The 15,420-nt window shown below is 35.2% G+C and overlaps 1 protein-coding gene across 3 annotated transcripts in view; it reads left to right on the plus strand.

The window, feature by feature from the left end:
• The window catches only part of PCMTD1 (protein-L-isoaspartate (D-aspartate) O-methyltransferase domain containing 1), an 81,308-nt gene that overhangs the window by 58,391 nt on the left and 7,497 nt on the right, over window positions 1-15,420 (plus strand). For 2 of the 3 annotated variants that reach the window (XM_017853174.1, XM_017853175.1), the window contains 2 exons: window positions 9,665-9,836; window positions 11,773-11,896. In XM_017853174.1, coding sequence (XP_017708663.1) covers window positions 9,665-9,836; window positions 11,773-11,896 — 296 coding nt within the window. Of the gene's footprint in view, window positions 1-3,737; window positions 3,930-9,664; window positions 9,837-11,772; window positions 11,897-15,420 lie in introns of all 3 variants that reach the window. The other variant, XM_017853176.1, reaches the window with a different exon arrangement.

Genomic DNA, 15,420 nt, shown 5'->3' on the forward strand with positions numbered 1-15,420 from the left:
TCATGAACTAGTCTTGAAGAATACAGTTCTGACAATTTTATTATCCTAATCTTCAGTGTACCAAAAACATTCCTGTTATGTGTTTCAGATTATAAAGTAGCTTATATACAAGGAGTAGTAGGTACTAGGAAGATGTTTCATTTTGCATAATGTAATGAGTGGCTGGATTCAGTGTTTTTTTTGTTGTTGTCCCTTTTATACAGTTTGGTTTCAGTGACAAATTATAAAATGATATTTTCTTACATGTGTTTTGATTATTTTCAATTTGTCTTGATGTTTGTGGATAATATTTAAACTTATTTTCAAGTTTAAAATATTTTACAAACTTGCTGTGCCAAGTGGTTTTAAAATCTCATTTGTAAGCAGTTTTATTTAATTATGGTACATCAAAATACAGATTTTAGTTAACAAAATATAAGATAACTGAGGAAAATTAATTGCTGTTTATATATTCCTTAGTACCAGATTATCCTTGATTATGTGTAATGGAGAGAGAATAAAAAGCTGAAACCTGATATTCTTCCAGTTTTTTTTATCCTGTCAGTTTGGATCTTTTTTTAATCAGTCCCCTTTTCAAAAGTATTATCATGTCACTTATGGTTTGAATTGCATTTTTAAAGTTTTATTTTATACATATATTTAAGATCATAGTAAACTCCCAAATGCAGTAGAGGGGGAAAAATCCATACACTAATCAGCATTAGAATATATAATGTTAGGTGACCTTTTTAAGAATACAAATACAGGGTGGGTGTGGTGGCTCACACCTGTAATCTTAGCACTTTGGGAGGCCAAGGCAGGTGGATTGCTTGAGCCTGGGAGTTTGAGACCAGCCTGGGCAAAGATGGCGAAACCTTGTCTCTACAAAAAAAAAAAAAAAAAAAAAAATTACAAAAATTAGCTGGGTATGGTTGCACATACCTGTATTCCCAGCTACTTGAGAGGCTGAGGTGGGAGGATTGCTTGAACACGGGATGCAGAGGTTGCAGTAAGCCAAGACTGCACCATTGCACTCCAGCCTGGGCAACAGAGTGAGACCCTTTCTCAAAATAAAATACAAATATGTTTTTATGTTGTATAAAGCTTGATTCCTGTGTCTTGAAAGTAGTATTCTTTCTTTAGAAATAAGTAAGTACTCTTAAACTTTCTATGTCTTAGTCTTGTATCAGCAAATGAAATAATGTGGAGAGGCTACTCTGGATTTACTGTATGGAGGTGGGAGGGAAGGGGGAAATTTTATGTCTGATGTATTCCTTTGATACATAGGGTATTTTTAAATTCACTGAAATTGTCTTATAAAAATGATGTGATTTCAAGGGTCCTGTGAAACATTGGCAAGCTTTTCCCACAAATCCCGATTAGTAAATCTTTTAGGCTTGCTAATCTAAATGGTCTCGGTTGCCACCACCTGACTCTGCCTTTGCAGTATAAAACTGTAAACAAATGCCATGAAAATGAACGGACTTGAGGGTATTCCAGTAACACTTTATTTACAAAAACACTTTGTTTATGAGCAGTTGTCTGGACTTGGCCTGCTGTCCGTAGTTTGCTGACTTCTATTGTACTTTTATACACGCTCTCCTAAACATCTTGTGTTTAGCTAGACAAGTAAAGGCCTTTAGGTATCTGGCTTTTGAGAGGGAAGGAGGATATTGGGAAAGTAAAATTATGAGTCAGTATTTGCTCATGTACGGTTAAAAAAAATCTCCAGCTTTACTTAGAAGAGTACGTTAAAGGAACCTGAATTATAAACTTTTTACCATGTAAATACTTTGAAAATGAATTGATTATTAGTATAGCATTTATTTATAGCCACACATATGTAATACATATACATGTATGTATTTGATTTAGCTCCCTAGAATGCATGCTTTAGAGAGGGCCATTTTCTTGTAAAGCATTAATTAGGCCAATAGATCCTATATTCCTCCCCTTTTAGGTGACTTATAGCTGTGACTTTGAAAGTATGACAGTGTCAGTAGCCAGATGAGTATAATGTAGTTTGAATTATTGGAGATTTTCATTCCATATGAATGGAAGACCATTGTCTCCGTATAGTTTACCATGTAAATGAGTCATGATATGAGTAATGAAAACAATAATGAGATGATTAAAAATGATAGCACCTAATATGTGTTGTCTATTCATTAGTGTTAACCATTCTAAATGTTTTATCCACAGTTCTAGAGACAATATTAATTGGTGTTCACATTTCCCAGATGAGGGTTAGAAAAAGAGGCTATAACCTGAGTCTGGGAGTCTTTTTACTTAGTTCTGTTTGGCTCTTATGATGTAAATGTTGATTTATTCTAATATTTCTTTCCAGCAAGGTACTGCTATCAATGAATTACAGCCTAGCAACTTGGATAGGAAAGTTTCCTAGATAGGAAAGTTGAAGGAGTACTTTTATTTTCATCATTTACTTTTTTCACATTAGAATTAAGGAATGCTGTTAATGTATAGTGTATTTAATTCACTATAGCATTTATATTAAAGAGCATACCTTGTTCATTAATGAAACTTGCCTATGGCATGAATTTTTATTGGGGTCAGAGATGGGTGGGGGAGGCAATTCATTACTCAAATTTAGCTGAGGTATAAGTTTTATATGTAGAGTTAGAGTAGACTTTTGTATTTTAGAAGATTTAGTTGATATGGTCATATCTGCTATCCTAATTTTATTTTAAATTATGTGTTCATTTTTCACATATGATTTGCATTTGAAAATTAGATGCTTCTATATTCTGTCATCTTTTATTTACTTCATCTTCATGAGAATTACATTTATTTAAAGGAGTTTTCCTATATATAATTCATTATATATTCAATATTCAAAATATTTCTCAAATAGGTGAACATTTTGGTATTCTAATGTTTAGAAGTAGTTTTATAATAATTGTTAGAGATTATAAATATACTTTAAAGTTATGACAGATATGTGAATACATTTTACAATTATGACACATTGAGATGTTGAGAGGGAAATCCTTGAAAATAGTCATCAGGTCTATCGGTTATATATTTTAACCTCTGTTAGAAATGGCATGGGGAAAATTTCATGGCATCAAACAAATTTTAGGAGAAGAAATTGTTGAAATACAATTTCAGCAATAAAAGGCTCTCCGTTGTATGACTTATGTGTCACATTTCCTGTAAAATGTTTGGAGATTGTTTTTGTTACTATGAATTTCTCTGATGCTTTCTTTAATGAACAATAACTGTATTTACTTGCAACACATTGCTTGGAATTATTCTGAATTATTCTGAGATGAGTTTGATTCATTTGAAAGGGAAAACACTTGAAAATGTAAAGTTTAGTTTTTCAAAAAATTGTAATTAAATAGCTTCATTATTGATTGTTAGAGTCCTTGAATGGTATAAGTGTATTTGGAGATCAAGAGTTTAACATTTCCCTTGGTTTTCTTCACAATGGAAAAGTCTGAAGTTTTATTTTGTGTTAATAAAGCAGTCATGGCTCTTAAAACTCGAAATGTGTATTTTGACAAAGTATTTCAAGAAAAAGAAGTTTTTGTGATTCATTTGGCAGGTTGTTTTGGATGAGGTGTGAGAACAAGGTAGGATTCTTTTCCACGTCCTTGAAATTTCTTTATTCCACTGGAATAATTGTCTAAAATTTCAATAACAGCATCCTGTGGCACATGATAAACTAGGTGTGCAAATTGTCGGCCCCACTTCAACAGTGTATTGAAGGGGAATGTTGTTTTTTCTACTCTCAGTCAGCTCCTAGACCTAGACTATCCGTCTAAGAGGGAAGCTACAGGGCAAGGCTAGGTCACCCTGATCTCCTAGCAGCTTATCAAAAGAATTATATGGGCAAGTTGGCAAGGTCCCTGCTGTGAACGAAATCATCTGTCCATCTCAAGGTGAAGATATTCCAACCTGCACCTATAAAGAAAACCACTGCTAAGGTAAGTGATTAGAATCCCGGTGTCATTTTGGGCAAGTGTTCATGTTCTAAACCAAGATATTTATGTGCTCTATATTTCTTCATAAATGATTTTCAGGGTACATTTTATTAAGAGTATGTCAATTACTTTTCCTTATCTGCAAAGAGAGTCTGAGAATATTCATTGGATTTTCAGGTTTAAATCAATAAATGATTATAAGCTTAGAATGAATGATTTTGTGGTTATTATACACATTTCAGGACTGTTGATTTTTTTTTTTTTTCTGTATACATATAACATTTTTGGTAGTGTAATTTAGGAGTATGGGTTATCTCTATCTTGGAAATTTTGTTTTGAACATTTTTTTCAAATAATAAAAATGATTGCTACTTTTTATTTTACTTACAAACATAAAATTTCATTGAACTCCTAAATCAAGTATAACAATTAGGGAAGGAACATACCAACCACTCTTTTGCAAGTAATTATAAACACATATTAAGTATCATTTTAGTAGAATTTTGCCATTTTTTTCTTCTCAGATTTCGTTTATTGTGTTGTTGATGTAAAAAGGTAGATTTCAGATTTTCTTTCACCATTTTTAACATAATTTATGTGTGTAATTTTATACATAGTATTATTTTGTAATAAACTTGAGAACTTCCGTTGAGTTTATTGTTCAGTCTTAGAGATTATACAGAAATTGTATTTGTAGTTTAAAATAAGTCCTTTACCTCTATAGGTTTATGGAAACTTAGGTAAAATACAGAAGTTAGAAGATAGTCAGAGCTTAAGGAGGAAAAATGTTTATTCTCTACTTTGGAAGAATCAATAGGAGTTGTAATTTACTCTGTTCGATAGCGTGGTAGCCACCATCTGTGTCTTGAATCAATCGTCTAGTTATTCACATATATAAATATGTATAAATATCAGTAAACATTTACCTGAATTCTTTTTTTCTTTGAGACAGGGTCTTGCTCTGTCACACCGGCTGGAGTGCAGTGGCATGGTCATAACTCACCGTAGTTTCCAGCTTGTGGGCTCAAGCGATCCTCCCACCTTGGCCTTCGGAGTAGCTGGGACTATAGGCGTGTGTTACCATGCCCAACTGATTTTTTAAAAGAAATTTGTGGAGACAGGGTCCTGCCATGTTGCCCAGTCTGATCTGGAACTCCTGGGCTCAAGTGATCCTCCTGCCTTGACCTCTGAAAATACTGGGATTACAGGAGTGAAGAACCACACCTGGCCTACCTGAAAAATTGTAATCATAGAGTTTTGGAAAAAATATTAACTGAAATTTTGGCCACTCTGTAACTTGATTGGTATGAATTTGTTTACATGAAATGCTGTATAAAAATAAGTTATGGGCCGGGTGCAGAGGGTCATGCCTATAATTCCAGCAGTTTGGAAGGCCCAGGCAGGTAGATTGCTGGAGTTCAGGAGTTCAGAACCAGCCTTGGCAACATGATGAAGCCCGATCTTTACTAAAATACAAAACATTAGCTGATTGTGGTGGTCCACGTCTGTAGTCCCAGCTACTCGGGAGGCTGAGGCACAAGAATTGCTTGAACCTGAGAGGTGGAGGTTGCAGTGAGCTAAGATTGCACCACTGCACTCCAGCCTGGGCAACAAAGCAAGACCTCCTCTCAAAATAAAATAGATAGATAAATAAGTCATGATATTAGTATCAGAATACTAAATGTCTTAAGATTCTGAAAGTGTGCCCAATCAGAAAAACCTAAGTTCATCTATAAGTACTTTATTGGAAAGTTAATCCGTAATCGCTTTACAGATTGAAAAAAAGTAAGAATATGCATTTTGAGAGGTTTTTCTTTAACTGATTGTGAAGTTTTATGTATTATGGCTAGAAAAGGTTAAGCCATACTTATAATAATAATCCCTAGATAGGACACTGTCTGGGGAAGACATATTTCTTGTAACCCCTCAATTGGTAGTGTTGTAGTTTTCTTTGTAGTGTGTTTAGCATATGAGTTCTCTAATATGTTCTAGATTTTTTAGTGCCAACATTTAAAAATATCCTTTTTTGTCCAATTTTGTTTATATCTTTCGATTTTATTTTAAACTTGGTACATCCCTTTTGAATATTGTCTTAAATTCAAGGAAACTTTCAAATTTGAGTATTCTGTTAAAGGAAATCAATTTACACATGTTAAATGAAAGTATAAAGACCCCATATATGTGTTTGCTAGAAGTAGAGTTGCAATTACTAGAAATTTATTAGAGTTTTGATTTTTCTCTGCAGTTATCCTTTGTATTAATAATTTCCCTTAGATAGAAGTAGATATACTTGTTCTGCTTTACATTAGAGGGAAAAACATTCATGTTGTTTACTAGAATAATAAGGTTGGTTGATTTGAGATCTTCAGAAAGGCCCCCCGGTCCAAGAAAAACCTGCCTTTTAGTTATAGGAGAGTTGATTATTCATTAGAGGCAAGAGTTTATTTTGTTTTTCCTTTTTTGGCATGTTGGGAAAAAAACTGTATTCTGTAACATGAAGCTACAGTTATTATAATAACCAATTTAACAAAATATAAACCATTATGTTACTACAGAGAAGTACCATAGGTGGCCGGTCGCAGTGGCTTACGCCTGTAATCCCAGCATTTTGGGAGGCTGGAGTGGGAGGATCACTTGAGGCCAGGAGTACGAGACCAGCCTGGGCAACATAGCGAGACTCTGTGTCTGTATTTTAAAAATTAAAACAATTAAAAGAAGTACCATAAGCATATGCTTTTCCTGTAACTTTATTTCTAGAAAAGCTTCTCTTCTACTCCTGAGATTTTTGTGATTAGCATATTTAATTTGTCAAATTTGGGTTCATATTCGACCTTGGTAGGTAGAAAAGTTGGACATTTATGTTTCTTTTTTTAATTTAGTTCATTTATTTAATAAATGTATTTTGAGGACGAATAGGTGATGGAGATACAATTAAATTCAGAAGAAATATTCAAAGAGATAGCAGGAAAATACATTTTAAAAATGTTTCAAAGGGAAGATTGTGTTAAAGTATTAGAAGCAACTCTTTATTAAGTAAAAGGGTAGTTATTTAGTATTTTCATTTTAGGTGATTATTAAAAGTATGTATATTAATATGCAAATATAAAAGAATTCGATATTTTACATTGTTTAAAAAAGTCTCTGAAAACCCATGTGCATTACAGATTATCTGATCTTGAACTAGCCACATTTTAAGGGTTTACTCCCCACAGTGGTTGGTGGCTTTCATCTTGATAGTGCAGCTCTAGATTGTCCTGTCTCATCTTTCAGATCCCAGCTTGCCATTTCTCAGGGAGCCCTTCTCTCATCCCCATGCCTGTCAGTTTCCCTTTAGAGCATTTATCACAGTTGTAATTTATATTTCAATTAATAGGATTGTTTGATGTTTTTCTCTTCCATTAGATATAAACATGAGTGTCTCCCATTGTATTCTCAGTCATTGCACAAAGCTAGTGCTCAGTAAATAGTATTTGACTGAAGGAAGTGTGCAATTAGTGGTATCAGGTAACTTGCCCAAAGCACATATTTAATTTTAGAATCAAACACTAAATTATTTCTAACTTATTTTGCTGTGATGAATGTGTATAAAATACCACTAATATGAAAAGTGGTTTTAATTGTAAGTTGTCATTACCTGTAATGGTATTTTCCTTGGCGATATGTGTAAGCTACCACATATTTTTAACTAGTAGGAAACTTTTAAAACTATAAGCATATTTTTTAGTTGATGTAATGTATCTGATAAAGAGGTTTAATAATCCAAACATTTTAATTATTTAAATTCCTTAGTCTCATTCTGAAAATTATGAGGTTGAAATAAATTATGATAAAGCATTTAAAATGAATTTCTATAAAGTTTTTAGATAGACCTTACTGAAATAGTCCAACTTTTTTTAAAGAATGCTTACTGTGATAAGATGATTAAACCATGTGATCTATAGTATCTAATTACTTAAAAGCCAAAATTATATTTTGACCATATTTTAAATCCAAGATTATGGCATAGTTTTGAGTATAAAAGAGAAATTACGATTCTCTAACATAGGTAAATTCACATTTTGTGTGTGCTGTGCAAGTAGAAAGGATGAGATACTATTAAAGAATGGAGTAAGATTTCATTGCAAAGCTGATATTTGAGCTATATCTTGAAGGGATATCAGGCATTAAGGGTAGAAGGAGAGGGGAAGGATATTTTAAGTTAAGGGAACAGCACATACACAGATGCAAGATTTCAGAACACCGTGTGATGGTTCCTGTAAGGAATTAGAAGCAAGTAATTCAGTCTACCTGCAGAGTAGTATGTTCAGGCTGGGGCATAGACAGGAAAGGAGTCTAGTAGAACGACTTGACGGTAGACTCATAAAGATTCCCCATGGAGCACTCCTAGGAGCTTGAACTTCTCCTGCACAGTAGAGAGCAAAGGGATAGAAGAGAGACCTGAAAAATGTGATCAGTGAGGTGACAGTTACAGTAAAAGAAATAATGGGGCATGGACTGCCTTAGCGTGGGGGCATGGAAACAATAGTACAGGGATACCCTTGACCCTTCTCATCCCACCTTCTGTCTCCTTCCACCAAAAAGATAAGAAATGAAGGACAGGGCATAGATTTGGGTAAATTTTCTTCTTTAGGAAATAGATGTTTATAATGTGTCTGTGTTTTAGTGACTCTGAATGGAAACTTAATTGTGTAATAAGTCTATTAATTACTAAAGGACAGGATATATTTTACAGAGTAAAAATGATTGTGATTCAGATCAGTGTTATTTTTCACTGCATGCCAAACCTTTTAATGTAAATTATTTCATCCTTAAATAATAGTGTGCTTTTCCTCTATGATCATATTTATTCAACGTAAAAGTGAAAGGATACAAATTAATTTTAAAAGATTACCTGTCTTATTAGTGCATTGGGGTTTTAATTACATTTATATTAGAGCCTGTTTTCAGTTTTGTTTTTATCAGAATTTAAGAAATAAAGTAGAAGTCCAAGTAGGATAGTTTGTCATAGCATAACTCTGTGTACCATGAACCAACACTGTAACCAGGACCAAGCAGCCCAGATAAAATACCTTTGAAACCATATCTCATGTTGCTTAGGGAGATCATCGGGGCCAAAGCAGCAACATGAAAAAACTAGTATTCATTCTGGTCTTTGTCCCAATCAGTAATATTCCTCAGTCAAAATTTATTAGAAACTCTTCCTAACCTTACTGGTTGCAGGGGTGTGTGGTCAGGACACTCGTATCTTTTTTTTGACAAAGCTCTCCCACTTTTACCTTCAGCAAAAATGTCAAACTGAGAGGAATTCTATACAAAGCCTTCTCATTTCTGCTGGCCCCTTACCTTTTTTGGAAAGGACAATGCAAAGTGAAGCCTTTTCTCATTTATTGATCCTTATGATTCTCATTGTTATCATATGTTATTTTGGGAGTGTCACAATATTGAGGTTGTGATGGGCTTTTCATTATATTTATTTCTTAAGACTTAAGTGAGGTTTCAGTGTGGCCAAAAATGTTAATGTTTTGAAAACACGTCTGTCCTATGTCATTGATAATAAAACAATACATTTGATGAGTGCTAAACTTAATAAATATTATATTTAAATAAAGTTTATAATCATTTTGTCCTTATAATTAATTTTGGTAACTTCCGTTATTTCAAAGGACTGGATTATGGTAAATTTTTTAGATCTAATATTTTGCTTAAGTGAATTAAAATATGTTTGTTTTTCAATGCAGATTTGAGTTCTGTGAACCTGCATTTGTTGTCGGTAATTGCCTCCAGATAGCATCTGACAGTCATCAGTATGATCGAATTTATTGTGGAGCTGGAGTCCAGAAAGACCATGAAAACTACATGAAAATATTACTAAAAGTTGGAGGCATATTAGTCATGCCTATAGAGGATCAGGTAACTTCCACTCCTTTTCTTTAGTGGCTTAGGAAGCAAGCACATTTGTTTAAGGTTGAGGAATTTTATTCAGTGAAAGGTACATTGTAACTTTTAAAGAAAAAATACTTTTCACCAGATCTATCTTATTTGTTTAGACAAAACTTGAAACATCTTAATTATTTAAACAAAGGAGATAGAGAAAATATCTCTCTACTATGACTAGAGGTAACTTGGGCTTTCAACTCGGCTCAGCTACTCCCTGTGCCTGGTGTTCAGCAAGCTGCTTCCTTCTTTAGTTTGCTTTCCCAGAAGTTGAATGTGATGATCTCTACTAGCTGCTCAGTTTCCCATATTCTTCAGTTCTTTGAACATGTCGAAAGGAAATCCTAGCCAGGCATGGTGGTTCACGCCTGTAATCTCAGCACTTTGGGAGGCTAAGGCAGGCAGATTGCTTGAGCCCTAGAGTTCAAGACAAGTCTGGGCAACATGGCAAAACCCCGTCTCTACAAGCAGATACAAAAATTATCCAGGTGTGGTGATGCACCTGTAGTCTCAGCTACTCAGAAGGCTGAGGTGGGAGGATCACTTGAGCCCGGGAGGTTGAGGCTGCAGTGTGCCATGATCATGCCTCTGCATCCAGCCTGGGGGACAAAGTGAGACCCTGTCTCAGAAAAGAAAGGAAATCCTCTTTGTGCTTTGATTTTGAACTACTTAACTTCATTAATAAGTGAACTAAAAAAATCTTCATTAGTACCAAATAGACTCATTTGAAAATATTCTGCGGCTACTTATGAACATTATTAATTTTACTTTTTTAGCCTTGGTTTGGAATTACTAGGTATAATGTATGAAATACTGATTTACTCAGAAAACGGGTATACCTTTCAAAAGCAAATTACTTTAAAAGTTATAAAACACATTTAAAAAATATCTTTTATATTTACATTAACTGAAATCTGAAATGTTTAAAATACCTGCAGTTTGTGTAGTAGAGGTAGAGTATCTAAGGTGACTGGGACCTAGCATGATAGTTGTGGAGTTTATTTTTCTTGGGATCCCTTAACATCACCATGTGTCATTTACAGCTCAGTGGATCTCACTATCACCATGAACTGCTCTGTAGCAAATCATTTGTCAGATATTAAAAGGGGCAGAGTATATCAATATTCATTTTAAAAGTTCTTGGAAAATGTTATTAGAATGCTTCCAGGGCTTAGACTCCCAGTTAAACAATTTTTTTTGTTTTGTTTTCCTTTAGCAATACATTTTCAAATATGTAAAATGTGACTTCCTCATCAGTATTTTGTTAAACATTTACTGTAAACTATTTTACAAACATCAAATGTAGCAACGAGCTGCTTTTTGTGATAGAAGTTGAATATACTAATTAAACCTGCACAAGATGTGTATTGAACTAATATTTTTTTCATGTGACCAGTGATGGGCATTTGCTGAAATGATAAAACTCCTAGTCTCTTTATAATTACATTTATTTGTGAAATATCAAGTTGGGGGTCGAATTAGAATCTGTATTCCATTAATATCATGGAAGAGCATGAAGTCAACATGTAGTCAAAATACGGTCTTATTAATATAATGCCTTAACCAAATTACTGAACCTGTCTCAGACATGTATTTTGAAAGGCAATGGCATGTATGGATTGTAATGCTTCTCCTAGACACTGTCAGACCACAGATCTAACATTGCAGACTCACTTGGCCATATTTGAGTATCCCATTTGCATTAAAATATCTGTATTAACAGCAAATAGTTTCATTCCTTTTATATTTTGTAGTAAATATTTAAATGGAATTAATTTGGTCACATTTAAATATAAGTGATTGTGTAGCTCTGACTGGCAGTTGTTCCCTTAAAACAGTTTTGACTGTAAGGTGACCACATTGCTGGGATTAAGCTGTTCACTTCCTTTCTTTCTTTTTTTTCTCTAAATAGTTAACACAGATTATGCGAACTGGACAGAACACTTGGGAAAGTAAAAATATCCTTGCTGTTTCGTTTGCTCCACTTGTGCAACCAAGTAAGAATGATAATGGCAAACCAGATTCTGTGGGACTCCGTAAGTAGCTCTTCATATTTTCTGATTGAATTGTGACTTAAACAGTGTTTGGCTTTTATGCTTGGGATTTAAAACTATGTAATTATGAAGAATTAAATACTTATACAGTAAGATATTTGGTGGATTTATTCAACCTTTTTTTTTTTGGAGACAGTCTCGTTCTGTTGCCCAGGCTCGAGTGCAGTGGTGCCATGTCGGCTCACTGCAACCTCCGCCTCCTGGGTTCAAGTGATTCTTGTGCCTCAGACATCCAAGTAGCTGGGATTACAGGTGTGCGCCACCACGCCTGGCTGATTTTTGTATTTTTAGAAGAAATGCTGTTTCACCATGTTGGCCAGGCTGGTCTCAAACATCTGACCTCAGGTCGTCTGCCAGCCTCAGCTTCCCAAAGTGCTGAGATTATAGGCATGAGCCACTTCGCTGGGCCTCAGTTGTTTTTTTTTTTTTTTTTTTTTGGTAAAGTAAAGCCCTCACCTTATACCAGACACTGTTAGCTACCTTCATGGAAACATAAGAAGAAGGGGCAGGTCAAACCAAAACCAAATTTATTAATTATAGTTTGTGATGTGGTGGCAAGTTACTGGTTGTGGGAAGGGTATCTACTATAGGTATGGTGGTAAGGAAGACCTTTCTGCCAAAGCAACATCTAAATTATGACCAGAATGATATAAAAAAAACTTGCCACATCAAGATTTACTGGCAGCATTTTTTCATACAGAGAGACAATAAATACAAAAGGCTTTATCTAGGCTGAAGAGAACTTGGTCATTCCCAGACCAGGCATAAGGTCCAGAGTGGCAGAAGCTCATTGGCTGGCTGTGGAGGATGGATTATCACAGGAAAAAAAGGCAGGCAGGCCAGTCAGGAGGCTTTTCTTACACCCACGAGAGAGTGGATGTTGGTGTGGATAGTGTTGTCTGAAGGCAGAAGAATAGCTGACTGGGGAGTGTGGGTGGAGGGAAAAGAGGAATTTGTTTTCCCTTGAGGCTAGCTGAGTGCTGGCGCTATTTACTGTTGCTAGGAAGACTGGAAGTGGCATAATTTGGAAATAGGAATAGAAAGATCTGACATTTTCCTTTAACCGTGTGTGAGTTGTCTGTTACCATACAGACAAATGTCAGGTGGCACGAACCTGCTTCATGAGTAGGGTATAAATGGAGACCCCTCAACGTGAACATGGCATTTTAGGCTAGGGATAGATAGAAATGGATGAGATCACTTAGCGGAGAGTAGAAATAAAGAGGAGATATTGGAGTTGGACCTGAAGTTCACCAATTTAGAGATAAAATGGAGGAAAATGGATTAGCGAAGGAGGGGCCAAAGGTGGTGGGGGCAAACTAGGGTCAGGTCCCAGGGTGTTGAAAACCAAGAAAGAAAAGTTTCAAGGAGGGAATGATCAACGTAATGGAGCAAATGAGAGCTTGAAATGGAGAGGAGAGAGTGATATTAATTGGTTTGGCTTAGATCATAGTATTTTTAACCATGAGGTAAAATTATTTACCAAAAAGGAACCTCTTGACTTAGTTTGCCTTTTAAATGAATTTATTTCATAGGAACTTGGGTTTATAGAAAGATATAATTTTGTTTTCAGTGCTCATTCTACTCTCTTTTGAGCCTCATGACTTTGGGACTTTTGGAGTGTTTTTGAAAATTATATGAAGTAATGTTTGTTTCATTTTGTTTTTACGATGGAGTCTCACTGTGTCACCCAGGCCGTAATGCAGTGGCACGATCTCAGCTCACTGCAATCTCCGCCTCCTGGGCTCAAGCAATTCTTCTGCTTTGGCCTCCTGAATAGCTGGGATTTCAGGTTCCCACCACCATGCCTGGCTAGTTTTTGTATATTTAGTAGAGACACGGTCTCACAACCCTTACATCAGACCCAACAACCCACCCAGTTTCAGGCAGTGGCGCCAGCCTGCCACTTGGAGAGTCTACCTGTAAATATATGGCGAATAGAGCCTAGTCAATGTGTGTGAGTCCCAGACGAAAGTAGGCACATCCCAGAGGAAAAGAGAAAGGAACGACAGCCAAACATGGCCAGCTGCTTTTTACACGCCTGAAATATACAAGCCTAGCCATTCCTTCACCCTTAGGAAGAATGTGTGCGATGATGCAGAGAGGCTGTCATGGCTCTGTGGTGAGTGTTGCTTGCTGAGAGTGTTAGTGGCGTAAATGTTTCTTCAGCTTGACCTTGGGAGAGTGCTTTGCAAGCATTTTTCTCTAATGGGAGCCACCGTCAAAGGTGATAGGTTGACCACTCTACAGATTTGTGAGAGTCAGATTCTGATTCTGTGCTATTATTGTGATCTCATTTAGAAAGAAGTTAAGCAGTCAGTTCTAAAACAGTTTCAACCTTTCATAATTCAGAAAATGTTAGCAACCAGTTTTTCCAAATATACTTGTTAGTAGTCTATACTTTCGCTACTTACAAAAAGGATTTTAATCCATATGTAACAGTCCATATAAAACAAAATTAAAACTGAAATAAGAATGATTAAAAAACAAAGGATTATCATAAAGGAGACTGGAAACATGAGGTTACTGTGTTGAAATGTTTATTTAAACTTCCCATCTAGTCAAAAACAGGTATCACTGGGACACAGAAAATTATAGGACATCCATTTCTTTCTAGCACCAGAATCAGTGATTATCACTTGGCTGTGTATGCATTATATGATTGTTTCCGTGAAGTCTACTTTTTAGTAGACTACAGATGCTCCTCGACTTATGGTGGGACTATGGCCAGATAAACCTATTGTAAATCATAAACATTGTTGAGTGGAAAATGAATTTAATGCTGGTAACACAGCACATGGTCCGCAGCTTAGGATGGTTTGACCTTACTTTGGTTGCAAGAGTGATACTCGTTTAGTAGAAACCCGAACCCCATCATGAGACATAAGGAGCTCCTCAGCATAAGGTGGGGTTACATCCTGATAAACACATGGTAAAGTAGAAAAATCCTACATTGAACCATTAGAAGTCAGAGACTATCTGTATACTCTATATATTTATGCTATATTAGTACTATTTATAATAGTAGGCTATACTGTAGTTACCGGTCCCTAAACTTCTTGCAACAATAATAACAAAACTGTTTTCTCCTTCCTAGTTTTCAAACACTAGAATTATAGTTTATGATAATTTTGATTTAATTATCCTAACTGGATGGGAAGTAATAAAAGGAAGTAATGAAAAAATTTTCTGACACAGCTTGGCTTTGACGGTGGCCCAACCATAAGTGTCATACTTAAGAATGCCTATAGAATCCCTTGTTGATTTCTGTGCAGCAGCTGTTTAACTGTTTTACTTTGTAACTGACACTGTTAAAATGTCAGAATTCTATCAGTAGTCATTCTATTTTTTATCTGATAGTTTTCTTGTTTATTTTAGAAGCGTTTTGGTTGTAAATACGGTTTTATAATAACATAATTCATTAATGACATAGATAATATGCTATGAATGCACAATTTTCATTTTCCCTCATTTTAAGAATTTCAACACAAATCTAAGTAGCTGGT

This window comes from Rhinopithecus bieti, unplaced genomic scaffold (genome assembly GCF_001698545.2).
Source record: "Rhinopithecus bieti isolate Rb0 unplaced genomic scaffold, ASM169854v2 scaffold_37097, whole genome shotgun sequence".
Lineage (NCBI taxonomy): Eukaryota > Metazoa > Chordata > Mammalia > Primates > Cercopithecidae > Rhinopithecus > Rhinopithecus bieti.